General features: G+C 38.2%; 2 protein-coding genes across 2 annotated transcripts in view; both read right to left on the bottom strand.

The window, feature by feature from the left end:
- LOC108674227 overlaps window positions 1-8,269 on the bottom strand; it is a 28,032-nt gene extending 19,763 nt beyond the window's left edge. Inside the window, exon 1 of the mRNA XM_018162164.2 lies at window positions 8,073-8,269. Within this exon, the coding sequence (XP_018017653.1) occupies window positions 8,073-8,142 (70 nt within the window). The 5' untranslated portion in view covers window positions 8,143-8,269. The remainder of the gene's footprint in view (window positions 1-8,072) is intronic.
- Window positions 8,270-9,609: 1,340 nt separating this feature from the next.
- Window positions 9,610-14,840, bottom strand: LOC108674215 (the record flags this gene model as incomplete). Its single annotated transcript, XM_018162146.2, has 5 exons — window positions 9,610-12,420; window positions 12,844-12,942; window positions 13,470-13,643; window positions 14,038-14,165; window positions 14,430-14,840. Coding segments are annotated over 5 exons (947 nt in total), but the record flags the coding sequence as incomplete, so codon positions are not given.
- Between the last annotated feature and the right edge of the window lie 4,506 nt (window positions 14,841-19,346).

Raw genomic sequence — 19,346 nt, 5'->3', positions numbered from 1 at the left:
TACTTTTTGGTAATTGACATATACATAATTTATTAATTACGCGATAATTACGTGTATAATTTATTACGTGACTGTACTCGGTAGAGATCACCGAATTTCTTCAATTTTTCAGAACTGAATCTTGCTTTGCCGAGTACTGTACAGCAGAACTTGAACTTTTTACATAGAACTTCAATAATTTAAATCCCAAGAGGTTCGAAACTGTAAAGGAAGCTTGATGTCGAGTAACATGAATAATTCGAGGCATGTACAGCTTGACTTCAACTGCTTGAGTCATCATGCAACACGTGTCTGGCGGCGCTAACCAAATGAATTAAAATCAACGACTATTAGATGATTCACACATCTAAAGCAGAACGCTCCATCAGAACAAGGAAATAATTCTCTCTTTGCGCACACGCGTCCCAGCTTATAAAGCTCGCGAGCCAATTGGCTTTGTCGCCAGAAACTTGACATCGTCCACCACGGGTATGTGTATAGCAACAATTTCGTGGTTGAGGTTCTGCACAAAAATCATGCTTGTCCATCTCAGCAAGAAAGCTCATCACGGCATTTCTTGGCAAGGACGATAGTTTCGTGATGTGCATAACACTGGCAGATAGAAATATAATTCAGAAAAGACAATAAAAGTTAGGCTATGAACAGCGAACATTCATTTTTAGCGCATTTTCTCATTTATGAAAAAATGCACTATTGTGCTCGCCATGTCCGTCTGTCTGTCCGTCCGTGATCATGTTTTCGTCGACGAGAAAATGCGCTCTCTGTCACTCACTGCAGTGAGTACTGAGTTATATTTTTTACACTTGTCAACAAAGAATATTGATGAAAATTATGGTATTTAAAGCGCTCAAGTCTATTTGTGAGTTGAAACTACGCCATTATACTCCAACGAGAACTTGAGAGCTTATAATTCATAATTGAGTACAAAATGTGGAAAGTTGAATAATTAACAACTCAGAAATGTTATCAACATAAAAAAAGTACCTTACTCAGATGGTGCAAAAATACTCTGGAGAAGTTAACCATAGTACGTAACTTATGACAAAAATTAAACTTTTTAAATTACGTTATATAATTTGCATTGTATAAACAATGAATCTGCTATAACGCGATTTACCAAACTAATTTTAACGTGTTAACCAAAGTACCGAAATCAACTAATAGAACAGGGAAAACGGGTAAGAGACACTACAGCAAGGAAGCGCCGAGACACCTCGCACCGGAACAGTCAAGTAAGCACCAACCAGCGGGCCAAGTCCCATTATTTGGTGGCACTCAAGCTCATTACATCGTGCAGGGATTGACGCAGACGGGTACAAAACAACTGCAAACTGACATTTGCCCACATCAAAGGTTATGCTACTAACGGTAAATGAAAGCTAATTTTGTAGCCTCTCAGTTTGCTTTAGGCAATACTAGGAATAAATTGTGAGTGGATGTGATATGCATTAGATATATGGAACCAGATAAATAGAGAGAAATCGTGATGTGGTTAACAAGTGCGATTACTGATACTATTTTTGCCTGAATCACTCGACCCTAAGTTCATCTGGAGCGAACAAGACAGGATTGATTAAATCACTTCGTTTAATTGAAAATTTGAAATCAATAATTTTTATATCAATTTTATTGGGCGATTCGATGCAACCTTTCATTAAAACAATGGTATTCTTGAAAACTTGCGAAATTGTGTCCCGCATTAAAGAAATAAACGCACCCAAACTTTACAAACCAGAGCATGGCTTCATAAAAGTCAGCGTTGTTCATGTTTGCACTCTAATGTAATCAATCATTTTTAAATGGTAAGATAAAAGTTTATTAGCAAGCAAATTTACATGAGCTGCCAGGGATGTGAGCCTGTCAGCATTGCCATTAGATATGTCCACGCGACCAGTTGCATATCCCTCACGGTTACACGTCGTCTAGCAAACATGCACCTCGAGTAGCGACCCCCGTCGGATGCATTTCTGTAAATAGATATCCTTCGTGGCAAGATGCCATCACTCCACCATCGCTTCTGTCGATAACCAAACTTAAAGCTCGCCATTATCACATGACCAATCAATTACTATAATTTTGAAATCCATATGATTAATACACATTACCCTTTTCGCTCCAATTGCCGCAAGAATGATTCTCTAAGGAGAAGAATTAGAGAGGAAACATAGGATAACCACCAACAATGGACACACAAACAAGTAGAACGACCGAAACACCACTTCAAGTCTTAAATAAAACATGAAATCTCATGTTTCATATAACATTTCATAGTGAAATCTCAGGCTTATTTATACGACAATGTTTGAATGATACCGTATATATGAATAAATTAGATACGCATTTACTTATGAATAAATACATTCTAAATAAATCTTTCTCAACGCTACAGTGTCCCTAAGCTAAATTTTTCCTTGCATTTACAAAACAAATTAACTATAATAAAATTCGTAAATTAAGATCTTGCTTTCAAACACTAGTATGTATATAAATAGTAAGATTTTTCTATTGAAATACATTCTCTGTATTTTAAATGTGTTAAGGCACGGATTAAAGGCTAACTCACGAGTCTAATAACTTATCAGTAGCAGAGCTACGCAGCAGCATTGCATGTTGCACAGAACTTGGCTGAAGTTTTTGTGTGAGCTGTACGTCGAGTGTAGCGTCGGAGGGATGCAATAAAGAACACATTTTATAACTCTAAACCGCGCAAGATGCCACGCGCAGAATCCGTTGATTTGATGCTGCATTCTACCTTGGCAAGCGAGAACGGAAAAAACATAACATTTATCAAATGGAAGTAAAATAATTAATAATCTCATAAGGTGATGATCACATTACATTAAATGTAAACCATAGCGCTCTATTTTTCCGAGGCCAAAATTTCGAATTTTTTTATACAATTATAATGTGATTAGATACCGATTTTAATGGAAATTCTTTATGGAACTTCGTGAGAATTACTAACGACTGATTTAATTTAAGAATTAACAATGAGGTCTTTATTGTTGAATTCGAGATGTTAGTTCAATTTATAGGATGTAAGCTGCACACTAAAACAAAAATGATCTTATATATGGTTGCGGCATTTATGTCAGATGACAACCTCAACTAAAACCAGCTGTGAGAGTGCAGAAGGATAATAATTTCAGTTCGACCACCATTGATTGTACATGATCCGCGACAAGTTGGTCGTAGCACACAAAGTTCGAATAAGATTTGCTCACGGCCGTCGCCGCGGCTGTGGCTCGTATTAGTAGCGCTCGTCGCAGCCGTGTTTACCAGACCGTCGCGGCGCCCTGCCAAAGCTGCACACGAGGCTCCCGCCAACGCGAGAGAAAGCTTCCTATAATCGCAGGACTCCGTTCCTATTACGAATTAGAGATAAGCTCTAGAAAGAAGCCGCCGTTCGTAAATACGAGTATCGAAGCATTTCTATTGGCCACCTGTAGCTACTGTCTCAAAAGTATTAGAAATGACATCTAGACGCAAAAAACAGCAGCGCCATTTAATTATGTAGTACTAAGGTACTCTGAGATTCTGAAGACATCGCAGGGTGCTGCCATAGCTGAACAAATTTAATTCGCGTGGTAAGTAACATGGGAGAGAGCTACGCCAGCAGGACAAGCGCAAGCATGGCTAGCGGTACCTTGGTTTACACGTGAGATAATACCATGCCCCATGATCGAATGACAACTCAGGCCAACAAGCCTAGGTAAACTGATTAGCTCTTCACTGTAGCATAAAAGTTGAAGCATTCACATCTTTCATTTGATTCATCCTTCGTCCAATAAGAATAAACTAAGCTAAGAGCAACGCGGGCCTGAGGCGTGCGGTGTATCTGATGCCCCCTAGCAGCATACGTGCCGGCGGCGACAGCTCAGAAAACTGATACAGGAAACAAGTGCAGTGGCGGCAGCTCGAGGTGCGTGCGTGGCAGCTCTGCTATAGACAACCTAACCTCCGTCGCTATCACGCACGCTATGTAAGGCCTTGGCTGCCAGCGCCGCCGCTCCGTTTACTAGCAACACGTGTTGGGCTAAATATATCACCTTATGCTTCTAGAGTATCAGGCACCAGCTAGCCGACGTGCACCATGACATTCATGCCTGCATTTTGTTGACCGTTTCCATAGCTGTCAACCAACAAGGCTTCGCGGCTCGTTCCAAGCGTCAACGTGCCTCCTAGGAATAGTCGCGACATTATCAATTGAAATGGTTAGTGACAGCGGACGTAAAATCTGATTGACTATGAATGGATAAACGAAGGCGGCCTACAGGAAAAATAAATGCGCAGGATACCAGAATAAGAATGAGCGGTAGCATTAGAACACAATCATAATTCATTTAACTTGTAGATATAGAAATGCTAATGGAGAAAATATGCATTCTCCCTGACTACACCCCAAGTGGGGTAAGGCAGGTTTATTAATTACTCACTGTGACATTGTTTCTTGTTATAATATTCATATGGCAGAGTAAATAATATTTAGAAAATTCAAATGTAATCAAATTTTTAAAAATAACATTGAAATTCGTGTAATTTATTAGGAAGTCGCCGAGAACAAGCAAATCAAAATGTGGAACGACCTAGACAATAACTTATACACATATCACGTCACTTGAGCCATGCATGAGGTGACGCAAGGTGAGGGAGGGTAGAGCGACAATTTGACGTCTGCAAGGGGAGACGGAATGTGCGCGCTGAAGGGAGGTTGGGACGCGGGGTAAACTAACAGGTGCACCAAGCCGCTGCCAGACGGAAAACATGCCAAATACCACCATATGCACCCTCACGGCGAGCTCGAAGAACAACATCATTTCTTGCCTGTTTTAGCCTCGAAACACAAAAATAGATGTCAGAAATTTATAATTTGTATACACGGAACGTAAGACATTCCTCACGACTAGGGAATCTTGGTTTTGAAATCGATACGTCATCCGCTCACCACGTGTGCCACCTACGCTCCGCCCATGAGGCATGCAATCCATGAGCCACCCGATGCTGACTGCCGAGCCTCGGTTTGCGATGCGCGTTCATCTTAGCGACCATTACGAAAGCTATAGGCAACATTTTAAGAAAAACATGCTGGGAGCAAACGAATACCGAAATAATATAAAATGTTTCTCTGATATTGAAGGTTAATGTTTACGCGAGCATAAAGACAACAGATGAACTAACTTCTACTTGAACCTGATGCAAAAAATTATCTCGATTCAAAATAGAATAAGTGCGCTCGCACTCAAACTATCAGTTGGCTGGAGCTCGCCTCTTTAGATGGATTTACATTGAAAAATTATCTTGATTAATAATTTATGCGACCTAGTTGTAACATTACTCGTTAGGAAATCAGCAGCCGATCAATACATGCAAGAAATTTTTTGATTCGATCCTGGTTTCAGCGCTGCTAAATTTACAGATAATATATTTAAAATGCAAAAGTTAATTGTAATAGATTTAAACTCATTGTTAACGCAATTGTACAAGTGAAAAAAAGTTTCCAAATGGAAACAAATGAAAAGTTTCCAAGAAGAAGAATAGTACATATCTTTATCAGAAAGTTGGAATTGAACTGGATCAATCAGCTCTATTATTGACACAAGAATTTATACAACAATCTCGATGGAATGTGTTCATACTGAAAAGCCTCATGCTAGTCCCGCTTTTGTGAGGACATTAGACACGAATGAATCATATTGTACCTAATGACAAGATATTCTTGGCTTAACGCCAACCACGGGAATATTTATGGACATCTAGTGTTGTTTTTGGCGCTAATGGCAGGAAGAATGTGGGTAATTTAGTGCTCCTCTTGTGTTTAAGCCGCTCCTGAAAAACCTCAACATCAAGGTAAAGTTAGTCATGACTCATGAATGATGAAGATGATAGGGAGCACCACATTATTCCTATGTAATAAATTTAACTTCATTCAGGCCATGTAATATACAGGAAAAATTCCGCTCTAAACTATTTTTAAGATATTCAGAACAACTACAGGACATAGCAATTACACTGCAAGGTCCTGCATCAATTTAGGCAGGTGCAGCAGGCTGGACAGGTTTTTGCAAGATCTGTTCGAACGTCGCTAAAGATTGAACCTAGGAGACATGGCAGTAAGTTTAGCCACGAACAAAGAGGAATCTAATCTCTGCGGGGCCAGCATGCCTAACTAATGCACTTAATGCAGCGTCATTCAAGAATTATCTTGTGTCACAGCAATACCAAATGAGTATAAAACAAACAGTGATGACAAAATGCGGTACACTTTTGAATTGCGATTATCAATGAAGATTTAGCATCTTTATAAACACAGAAAACTTTATGTTTCCTTATATTAAAACTTCTAGTAAGATTCAACGGATGTGCTCGTTTTTTCTTTCCAATCTCGCGCTGGAGCTGTATCACGTCCAAATCACTACCATGGAAGCATAACAATCTTAGATGATACTCGTTGTAGAGTATGATCACACTGAGAGCGTTCACCATGAGTCCATGAGAGTCGACGTGAACGCAAGCTTTAAAGTCGCAATGCATACGTAAGAGCATCGTCCTCCGAGCAGCCATCGGGCAGATACCGGACACCGCCACATACACAAACATTGCGCAGTGTCTTGCTTGTCATCGATTATAGAATCTGGTCAACCTCGAAAATATGAAAGCTCAGTAACCCATCAATTGCCCAGCCATCGCTGCTTTAATCAGACCAACAGACATCATTATTTAACGCAGACACAATTTAATGCGCACTTTAGTTTCTCCGGCAATGAAACGATCAAGACAAGTCATTAGAGTATCTGATTCATGAAGATTAAATGAGTAATGATCGAAACGAATGAGCCTTCAAATTTCAAGAGATCGGTGATGTCTTGTATTTAGAATGAAGGTTGCACTTAACTGTGAGTTATTATTGTTGTTTGCCCCACAGAACTCTCAATAAAACACCAGACAAACAGAAATAAAGAGCTGCTCACAACTGGAGAAACTTTTTCTACTACCGGTGACGGTAGTGTTTAGTGTCATCCTATTATTATGTTAGTTTAGTGTCATCCTATCAATATTATTCTACAAAAATATTACAACTATAACAAATTACAATATAAATATTAGTGATACTGAAAGTAAAAAATGTATAACAATATATACTGATTGCAACCAAAATTAGCCATAACTTTAAAAATATCGCAAATTGTCATAATGGGAATGAAATGTGAAGGTGACTTTGCGACGAAAAACAGACATTCGAGCAATCAAGTGTAAGATGTTAACTATTTTATCATCTGAAATAAAGATTCTGTCACAAATGCAAATTGTACAGTATATTGAATTCAACTTAGATGCACGTTTACGAAATTTGAATTGACGAAAATTCTCTAAAATCGTACATCAATTAAAATGCGCTAAGATTTATCATGAGTCATGAGTAAATGTGTAAACGGTCTAGTAGGTCTAGTATAAACAAACAGTTTATTTTATAATTATGGCAGAAATATTTAATGTTATCGCTTTCAGTATGTTAAAAATAAAGTAGAGGTCGCGTTCGAGTAAAGGTCAAAATATGCAGGTTACCACCAAGCTCAAATGCGTGCGTTATCAACAGCAGTGTTCAGAGGCATTCAAAGCACACGTGTGGAGTGGCACCTGAGTGCTATGCACCGCTATATTATGTACAGAATCATTTAATACATAGCCTAAAATCGTTATTTTTTTGGAAACGTGTTCTCTGACGCAGAAAACTCTTTGAATGTGCATGTCCTTACAAATTTACATATATGTAATGGTAGAATACTGAATAACAATATGCAATTGAGACAAATTCGTTGAAAGAATGTCATCGTGCATCTGGAAACACGGACGTTTATTGATAAGCACCCACGATCTGCTGCAAAGATGCTCCAGAAAATCAATCTTCCGTAGAAAATACAAGGTATTGAGCCAGTTTTTCAATGTTAAATACATATAACTTGAGAAAACCAACAAATACTAGATCAAGCTTGCGTCTATTATAGATAACCCTTACTAATAATCTCCAAAAATGAATCTAAAACCAGACAATAACACAGCTGAGTAAATCTTACCTGCCTCACAATTCTTTTCTTGATTTTCAATGTACTTGGCGGCATCAAGTAACAGTTCTAAGTTCATCATTCTTTCTGGTACATTATTGTTTCACTTTCAAGCATCTAGAGTCACTTTTATCCGATACGCACGGCATTCTTTCAGGATAACTTCCCGGAATGGGACATTCGCTGGCTCTGCCACCTATGTGTTGAACTTTCGCGTGAACCCACTGCTACTGCGTCAAGGCACTGACTCAACTGTCTTGAATGAATGCCGTGTTATGAGTTAAATTAATGTTAAATCTATTGTGGAATTAGTTTTCAAACAGAATTGAATAAAAAACAAGTCGAATCAACTCATTTGTTCGATTGTGTCAAACAATGAATTTTTTTGCACCTGAACCTTATTTTCGCGATTGAACTTCATTGAGTAATTTCAGGATTCAATATCAATCAAAAATGCATAGAATTTTATTGATTATTTAGTCTTATCTATGATTTAAATAGTACGATTCTGTAATAATGATCAGATTTACGCATATCATTGTCACAATGATTAGTCAGCTGAAAGCATCTGGCAACTTAGAATCCAAGAGTAGTGTGTTGAATGTGACGCCTCCTTTGCGCTTCGCTCTGTACCGTGCAGGCGTATTGACGTCTCAGAGGTTCTCTTTAATCCAATTTACTGAAAAGAGTACTCAATAAGGCTGAAAAGTTCTGCGATTTGAAGTTAAAAAATGTATTATTACTTTATCATTATTTTTTTTAAACGGAAATTTGTTACGGATATATTCTGTCATTATCGTTGACTTTGCATTCCATATATGGTTGTATTTATTCTTCCTCAATAGGATGGGCTTCTAAAGTCTAAACTCAGTTTAATATGTCGCTCACGCGTCTTTTCCCGTTTGATTACATTAGTTCACAATAAGTTCTATTTACTTTAGGTTTATTTTTAAAATCCCAGAAATGCATTTGGCACAGACGCATGACGTCATAGTGAGCGTGGCCGCTCTCACGTGGATTCGGTCACGTGGGCAAGCTTTGGAACAATTGCTACGGGGAGGAGCGTTCGATGTTAGCTACGAAGGTCTGCTCTCCTTGCAACGTCAAAGCTTTCCGTCTGTTCCTATGTCATTAATGTAAGTTCTGTGGCACTTTAGATTATTCTTCAACTGCATTCTAAAACTTAGTCAAGCCTTATTTAGGATTGAACTCATGCGTTTATTAAGGAACCATTTCCTAACTCCGGCTGAAACCATTCAATGATAATGAGTGATAGTCTGTGGCTCTGTTCTTGGGTGCTAGTTTTGATCAATGTAAATTCAACATTAATTTATTTACAGGAAGAAGGCATTTTCGAAACACATTTCTTGGCAGAGGAAATCACATCACGAGTGTAAAAACATAACAGCAGTTAAAAAAATGTAGCCTGTACATTGTTTGATGTCCATTGTCATGGACATCAGTCCATGAACATTTGAAACAGCAGGGAGTGCACTCCTGTTGAAGCTAGCAATCGCAGACCACAGTAGAGGAAAAGAAAACGAGAACCTGCGTTCGCTTTGTTTCTATTATTATTGTAAAGTAGTGACTGAAGAACGTAACCATCCGTAAAGTTGGGCTTTCTTCTAAATCTAAAAAATAGCCGAGGCAAATTCCTCTCAGCCTTCCTCCGGACGTGCTGAGTCGTCTTAGTAGACATTGATTTACTAAGCGAAATCAATAGTGGAGAGTGAAGGATACTCGCTGAAGCACGTTAGTGATATCTATGCAATATATCTCAAATGAACCATTGAAGAGGTGTTCTCATTACATGGTACATTTATATAAAAAGCGTTACATAAATGGATAGTCCTTAGTCGGGACTTCCATGCTGTTGACCAATTTTGTAGTGAAGGAGAATCTACGCTAAAACTGCTACGAATATTCATTCATCAGGGATACATGTAAAAAATGCCTTTTTAGCGCCTTTTTGCGCATTCTGTAGAGCGCATTTGATTTGCAATATGTAATGCCTGAGAGATCCATGTACTCCTGATCCGAGGTGCCATTTTCTAAATACTGAACATGTCGCGCTTTCATCATGCACAGTTGATTGCGAGTCAAGTCAAACTGCGTTACATTATTACATACCATCAGTGTCAATGAGTGGAAGTTTGAGAGAATTAGAGGCAGATGTTATACTATTAGGCTTAGACTTGCCTGCGCTTGGAGTTGCTATAGCCGGCATGACGAGTCTAGTTTTTGGTGCCGCACGATCGATGTCGTGCGGCGATGCTAACTCCTTCAAAGGGGTGCCCGCGCGACTTTTGGATATGGACTGAGTATTCGTTTTTGTGAGCGATTTCTTTAGCTTTGGTCTTTTAGATGATTCAGAATCAATTTTCTTTGCCCGTTTATTTTGACGTAAACTGCTGTTGCTTTTACCTTCGTCTACTCTCATATTATTAGAGTCGTTTTCTGATACGTAAATATTATCGAGCGGAGTGACCACAATGCGAGGAATTACGAGCGAGCTCGACGATTCCATTCTTTTAAGAGACTCACCCACAGGTTTTCCTGAACGTTCTTCAATAGTCCCAAGCCTTAAAATACTGGAAGGCCTGTTTACCGATCTACGACTGGACTTCAACCTGACCTTATCTTCTTCTTCATCCGTAAGCACGATAACTGCATCACTGCCTTCACTATCGTAGTAATTTGTCCTGGTGCCGTAGTCATTGCCTAGTACGTGTTGAATATACCTAGGGCGTGAAGCACTCGTAGCAGGGAGAAATTCTTCCAAATTTTCATCCCGATCCATCGTTTCTTTATTGTTCTGTGATTCGTGCTGCGGCGTTCTTTCCAGCACGTTTCTAGTTTCTACCTGATCTTGACTCGGCCACGGCTGATCATCGCCACTCTCGGAGTCCTGTTCATTCCTATACTCGACTGTAACTCGATGCGAAACAGGACGCGTTATTGAGTACTTCCGTTTGTTTGCAGGAATATGCTTTTCTTTATCCCTTTCGCGCTTTCTTGAGCTGTGATTTTTTCCTCGTTTATCATCTATAGGATAGACTGTAACCGAGCGATCGTTTAAGACAGTCATTAGCGGTTCCTCAGTTGCAATATCAAAGCCACTAGTTTCAAGCGACGTTTTTCTTGGAGACTTAACTGTCATTATCAGATATCCGGCATTTTCAGTTGAGTCATCATCGATGGCTATTTCAGACACTTCTACTGGATTATAATTGTCGTTTTCTCTAACAAATTGGTCGTTTTCTTCGACAGAAATTGTCGAAGATCCTGTCGCTGACTTCATTCTTTCAAAATTATCCTCTGCATCGGCTAACCTGTCGCCTGCCACATCGGCATTCTCTATATGGGTTCTAATAATTTCTAAAGGTTGTGTTTTTTCATTAATAATTCTAGGTTTGATTTCAGCTGGAGAGTCAATTGATTTCATGTAGCCTTTGGAACCTAATTGAAATCCTGAATTGTCTCTTTCAAAACAATTATGTACATTATTATCGCTGCTCGTTGACGCATGCTGAGACTGATCATTTAAAGTCACAGAGGCACGAATGTCTGGTCCAGGTTCTGATTCAATATTTTCATGAATTTGTCTGTCGGAATTTTGGTCGTTGTTAGTGTCCAGGATCTCTGCAGGAAGGGAACTACGTTCAGAAAAGTTATTTTTAAAATCAGGAGTGCCAGACGTTTGTCCCGCCCAACTGTGTCGATCACGAACTTTGGTCTGAGTTGAACTGAGTATAGAACGAGGGCGGTTTGGGGGTACGCCGCTCCAGCTATGTCTGGCACCGGGTTTTGGTTTGCTGGACGTCCTCTCACAAAAACGAACGTACACTCTACTTGGGTCTTTATGTTCCTTATGAAGTTCCTCATTCGAACTCAGTGCCAAGCCATCGCTGCTATCAAACACACTGTCGTTGCTACGATAGTAATCGAATGAGGCATAATTGTTTTCATTTTTGGTTCTGGAATACCTTTGGGTTATTCCCGTTAGTTCTTTATTCATTTTATTTTCCCACATGACTTCCTGATAAGCGTCTCTGTATTCTTTATTCCGGTTTCTGTAGTGGCTGCTAGTGATGTAGCTATCCGAGAAATAATTCGACGCGGTCGAATCCCGACGTGGGATGCGGGAGATTTTAAGTTCACTGGCTTGTCGATCGCTTCCCAGGGTGGTATTGCTCATGACACTGCCCACCCTGGAGCCACTGTGCTAGATGTTCATGGGTATGTCGCCCAAACTGCGGTTCAGTGTGGGGTTTCTGGATCGACATAGCGCAACGTCAATCTTCTTCTTGCTGACCTCTTGTCGAAGCTGCTTCACTTCCTTCTCAGCCTGACCTTTCAGCTGTAACTCAAAGTAACAATGTGATAAAATCGAGGCAGTGAATTGTTACAGCCTGCAAATAAATTAATGTTCTTGCTGGGTAATTAGAGATTAGGCTCTTTATTTGTGTTATTGGATATCAGTTATAAATTAAGATCGTTTTCTTTTGATTGAAGGTCCACGGAAATTTTTTAGGCCTGAGCACCAATAAGTTCATGAAAGTGATATGCAAGTCTTCTACTTTAAATCACGCCTTGGCTCAATCACCCATGGCAGATGAGTATTAGTACTATTTAGTTGAGTATTAATTCATTATTATTATAATTCCAGAATTATTGGTTCTAATAAATGATAACTAATTAAAACCTTTCTAGAAATAAAAAAGTGGTTTAAAAACAGGTTTACTGAATTTGTACAAAATGAAATTCCTTATTTTGAGCTCACCTTGGTTTCCGTTTCCAGTTTTATATCCATAGACTCGTGCCGTTTCTTCAGATCTTCTATCTCATGGCGCAAACGAATAACAGATATTTTGAGGTTTGCCTGTAATTAACAAAAACGCGTTAGGAATCAGTACATAGATCTTTGCGTTTGTAAAACGCTTCCTTTTACTCGTCATACAAAGGATCAATGAGAAGCCATGGTGCCACTCCATTGATCCAGTATTATAATGATAATAAAATACTTATTCCTTGCACGATTTTCCCAAATTTTCTATAAATATTTTTGCATGCGCATTTGGGAAACTACAAGTACTTATATATTTAGTTTGCTTAATACAAAAGTAAACTAAGAATATTAAAGCAATGAAACCGCTATGTAAATTCGCTAGATCTTCATCTAAAAATTCAGCTTTTCTATGGAAGTACATGAAATTAAGCCCGGCCATTCAGCTCGATACGGTCTTTAATATAATGACCAGAGGTCCACAATCTATTGGCATGTACCGTTTAATTTTGCTGAGCAATATTTGGTATTAGTATTTATAATAATATTTTATTGAGTAATTCAGCGTAATTACTTGAAACGATTTCGACAATGCCTCGCCCTAATTCAGTGTTGCACCATACCTTCCTGCTGGGCTCGTCCCTGACTCCGGTGACGAGAGGACTGCGCTTCACGATGGATCCTATGATCCTCCTGTGGAGGTGGTCGAGCTCAGCCCTGAGTGCGGCCTGCTGCTCTTCCAGCCCTGTACCGTAGCGTCGCGCTGCAGTGTACTGCACCCACCATTGCTCCCGGCGCTGTACATGGCGAACATTTTAGAGAACTGATTTGCAGGAAACTTTAGGACCGTTCACACGGTGACTACGGAGATTTTAGAAATAGAGATTTTTTAAATAGAGACTTGGGATGGAGACTTTTGAAATGCAGGCTTTTGGAACGGAGATTTTTGGACAGATACCATTAGAAATTACACTACTGGAACAGATACTATTAGAAGGGAGACCATTAGAACAGATACTTTCAGAACAAAGACTATTTACACCAATAGTTTTAAAACCGTCACTTTTTGGAACAGAAACTATTCGATCAGTGAACCATCACTGTTCTTTCCCCGAGAGTTCAGATAATGGCTATTCATACTGAACTTCATTTGATCTCATCGGAACGATTTCGGGATTCAGACAATCGAACCTTTTCCTTTATTTCCACGATGGTGTCGTGCAGAAGTCGGGCTTGCTCGAATAGCTGCTTCCGTCTGGCTTCGTTTCGTTTCCTCTCATCCATGACTGCTTCTATTTCTTTCTTAAGATCTTCTTCGCCTGCTCACAAACCCAATGGAATATAATGCATTAAGTGACGTGCGGGACGAAGGGAGCAACGTCTCCATAAATCAAGTTCTACACTATAATTCTAATATGTGAGAATTTTTAACTAATTAAAATCCAATTTGTGTAAATCTAATTCTACATCCATGAAATTTGTCCGAAGTAGGTTATTGCACTTTATAGTAGGAAATAGATATTCAGGAATTTTTTTTCACACGCACACCAAAAGAAAAGATCATCAAATACTCATCAACTCACTGGCAGTGGTTCGTTCATTCCTGGATAGTTTGGTGGTTCGTTTAGCTCGGTGATCGTCTTGCTGGTCGCCGGTGCGGTGATGGTCGTGCTGGTTAGGCGCGCTGTCCCAAGCTCTTCTGGCTCCTGTAGACGAGTCGTCCTCACCTCGTGGGGTTATATTTAGCTCTCCGTTATTGACCTCGATGTCATAGGTGACTTCAAAACCTTCGCTCGATTTCGATAAAACTTTTTTAGACCCATTTTTAAGTTCCAGAATATCTTCTGGGTCATTATGACTTGCAGAATTTTCAGCTGATTGAGAGGGAGAATTCTCGCCACCACGTCGTGATGCATTCTTGGAGCGCCGTATTGTACTATCTTCTAATGCATTGCGTTCTCCTATGTCAGCACGGCCGTCATCATCACTAGAACCTGCAACATTAATCAATTTCAATGTTTGTTCATACTTGTCTGATATTCAGAAATAAACTTTTCAGCTAAATAGAACGGGGAATTATTCTACAGCTTTGGACCTGTTGGCTCTTCAGTAGAAAAATCAGAACTCACACTTGATCGCTGAAACCACTCAATTATTCGCCAAAATAGTCCATGGAGATGTTCTGTCGAATTCCTAAATCTTAGCTGCCCACTAATAATTCTCCTGACGTGACGCAATAGCTTTGAATCGTTGCCTGGGCTGACCTCATTCGCAGTAACCATTAACTTACGAGCCTGAATTGCTCTCTGAATTGCAGAGGTTGAGCTTCAATCATAGCCACCTCTGGGTCCGCTATGGCATCGTCCTTGACGAAAATATAAGAATAAAATTTTTTAAGGCCCTTAAAACGCGTTTCAGCTTCCGTCGTGAATTTTAAAAACATGAAAATTATGTCATGCTTCTGCGCCAATGATCTCGAATGCAGAGCTAGATCATAAAAAATGCCGACGGCAGAAATGGCTCGTTTAGTTAAAATTATCAATCATTATTTTGAAATTCCCATTCATCGAACGTGGCAGTTGCAATTTCAACAGCTATTACTGCATAAGGCGCTTTTACTTTGACTCTATCCCATGAACACTTATTTTACAACACTTCTCTTTAACTTCACTTCTTGTCTGTCTGTCTGTCTGTCTGTCTGCTACAAATCTTGTAATCGAAATTTAACAAACTTCTACTTATCCTATCGATCTGAAATTTTGCATACTTGTTTAAAGTTGGAGACAATGCATGAATCAAATGTCAAAATAAATGATTTTAAAAATTAAAAAAAAATTTTTTTTTTAGTATTAAAAAAATTGAAAAAATAATTTTCTCAGCTACAAATCTTATAACTGATATTTGACACACTTTTACCTCTCTAATTGATCTGAAATTTTGCACACTTGTTTGAAGTCATAGGCAATGCATGAATCAATTAATAGAATAAATAATTTTGAAAAAAAAATTTATATGTTAAAAAAAATTTATATATTAAAAAAATTGAAAAATTAATTTTTTTAATAATCGAAAATTAAATGAGAAATTCATGGTACATCTTTAAGATTGGAGACACTGGATTCTTTGGAAGTGTTGTCTTTAAAAAGTTATTTTTAAACGTATAATAATTTATTTATTAAATATTCTTCGGAGTCCCCAATTGTTTAAAAACTGTGTACATACAAAAAGTTCCTTATTTTCACGCTGTGTAGGACCACTTACGAGTGATCGCAGAAACAATTTGCGCCTTGCATGAAGCTGGTGGGGCACTTGCTTGTATTGAATGCTCGACGACTATTTTTTACCAGCTTCGTGGTTGGTAATATAATCTATGCTGCCACACCAATGCATTCATTTAGGAATTTGGCAAATAAAACAAATGTCCGTTGTGAGTATTTACTTTGAAGTTATTGTTATTGCTTGATGTGAATAGTACACGTTCTGTCACATATTTTCACTTAAACTCCATGTGCATAAAGTAGGCAGGCAGGATCAGTTCTTTAATAAAGCTGCGTTTCGTGTTTTCCTTCAATTTTCACTTCTTTCTACGTGTAAGTTATCTCATGGATGCATTTTTATACAAATAATTGATATTAATGCCTTTAACATAATTCTGCATCTTAAATTAATGTTGCATTCGCGAACTCAATTAAAATATACGAGGATAAACGTCAATTAATTGCCACAAAAATTGTTGTGTGCCTTCAAACTGAACCACAGTCAACTATCAGCAGGATACGGAGCCAATAGATCAGACAGTTAGTGATTGAATTCGTATAATCGTTACACAAATTGAGAACTACACAAGAGCCGAAGGCCACGTTCTGGGCGGCATTATTGTGCACAATATCCGCCCCTATTTAAACAAACCCTATGTAACATTTAATAATTATTCGGTTAATAATTAGTATTTTAGAACAATGATATTCATAATGCTATTGTCACAATTATATTTTCTGATTCTTGCTGATTTATTATAATGAAATTAGTTAAAAACGTCATATAACGTTGATGATGTACAGGTATTTTCGAAAAGTTATCAAAAGTTATTCATGTCTCTTCGGTGTGTGTGATCTTCTGCCCTATGTTGCATGTGCATCAATTGCTTCTTGAGTGTTTCAGTGCATGGCTAGTGAATTATTCAAACATGAACATGTTGACTTATCATCGTCCAGTTACAATAAACGTTGAAATGCGGTTGACTCCCTGATTAATCACGAAAATTGAATTTTTGGTCTCTTAATAACAATTTTGTAAGCACGACATTATAATTTCGTTGTAATATTATTTAATATGTATTATAACCTCGTGTTATTTAGTGCTGTATATAACGTTTAGTTTATATTTCATCGGTAATCAGCTATCAAACTAAGCTTTTGTCTCGGTTCGCTTGACATTCATTCATACTTTGTCTGAATTTCCTCAGACTTTTTTATTTGGTCATTTGAAATAATCAGGTTTTACTGGGATTGATATTACGTGTAATTTGAGAACACCGTTATCTCGTCATCCCGTGCATCCCAATCAAATTAATAGTTTTGCAAATAAAGTTCATAGGTTGAAGAATTACCGTTGAGAACTATTTATCATCGAATTTCAAGTTTTATATCAGAAGGAAACGTTTCAAGTTATTATCAGGATTTGCACTTAACAATTAATAATCTAATTAAAAATTTGCTGTTTACAATAATCTTATCACGTACCGCTGTTAGGTTCGATTTCCCCCGTCAGAAATGCAATGTTACTCCCAGATAATATAGACATGGGATATTACCTATTATATCGTAAGTACGCACCGAAACAGCCTAATATATATTTACGTTGACGCGAAATGAATGTCCAACGTTTCATGAATATTGGATGGGTGAGTTTCAAATCAGAAATTTACAGCACTTGTGTTTGCTGAAATATTTTCGGATCTGCAGATACTAATACTTTACGATCTTAAATTGAAATTATGTTTCACTCATTGCTGGTTCATTCATGTATGTATATCAGGACTAAATCATGAATTATTTATGCAATAACTTTTATAATAAAATGTGGGCAAATATGTAGCCACACTGGCAACTAATGCGTTACCATAATTAAGTAATAATCGGCTGTACAAATGAACTGGGCCAGGTCCCACTGAGGGCCCGGCGATGTTATTGCTAGCGTCGCTGACGCCGAGTAAGCAAATGACGACGAATGTATTTTGCGCTCGGTTAGTGACAGCAGGCAAAGCAAAGCGAGTTGCTGTTAATGCGACATTAACGTGGACCGCCACTCTGAATCTGCTAATTAAACTTACGTACGAGTTGATAAAGACGTTTATGAATACTCAGTCTATTGTTAATAATAACATGAGAAGTAAATGTGAAATGACTACATAAAACATGAAAAACCAAATCTATAAGAAATTCTTCAAGTTATTGGGGAGAGGTGCGGATCACGAACACAACAAACAAGGCAACTGTACTGAAAAGATAATGCTCAGTGAATATGTATATTTATGTATTACAACGTTCATGTATTGGATTCCGCGTATGACCGTATAAGTCGAGACCGAGTGCAAAATCGAACAAATTCACACGGCCTAGACATCACCGTTAGGCCCTAAAAAATACACCTGTAAAGATTCAGTAAGCTGTGTTCATTAGTTTACGAGATCATTCATGAACGCTGAGTATGTGTATAAATTTGGAGACCGGCCGTAAAATTGTCCGAGAGGTGTTATCGGGGTGTCTGGTTCAAACGAACTTCGAGGGCACGCTACACATAAGTTTAGTAGCAAGCGAAAATATATATACGACGGAATATTCATAACGATGGAATAATAAGAATGGAATAATTATTAGCGATGGATTGATAATAACACTGGAATAATATGTGAATTTTATATTATATTTACGTTGTTCCGATTTCGTTTGATTTCGTTTGGTTAGGTCAAAGTAGGTTCGGTTAGGATTGGTTAGTTAGGTTAATTGTTATTAAATCAAGGTTAAGTGACTATTTCTTGCTTAATCTATCCTAAGTCCTAACTTATCATAAACTAGCTTAATATTTTGAAAGTTTCGTTTAAATGGAGATATCAAGCAGCTAGCAGTTCTGGACAACCGTAACCCCAGCACATAAAAATTGTTTCTGTTTACGTTTGAAAAACTCTTGTGCCATCAATATAATGGGAGTTAAATTATCTCTCTGTTTGTGAGGTGCAGTGTAATGTAACCCAGAGTTGCTGCCCAGTGACTCTCATAATAAAATGCAGAGATTATTTTAACAGCTTGTCATACTCTAAAAAAATAGAAAAAGTTGAAAAGCTCTAAATTAGAATGCAAGAAGCCTGCCATTACAGGTTGATGACTGCGTGGGTTGTCCTCAACCTTCCCGCGACCTCCAGACTGTTGGTTAATGTTTATGAATATAAAATTACTCACGTTCGGAAAAATTCCTTTCATTGACATAACAGCTGCGCTGAA

The sequence above is a fragment of the Hyalella azteca genome, unplaced genomic scaffold, assembly GCF_000764305.2.
Source record: "Hyalella azteca isolate HAZT.00-mixed unplaced genomic scaffold, Hazt_2.0.2 contig2628, whole genome shotgun sequence".
NCBI classification, from domain to species: domain Eukaryota; kingdom Metazoa; phylum Arthropoda; class Malacostraca; order Amphipoda; family Hyalellidae; genus Hyalella; species Hyalella azteca.
Note: the sequence above shows the minus strand (reverse complement) of the source record. Positions and strands in the feature narration are given on the sequence as shown.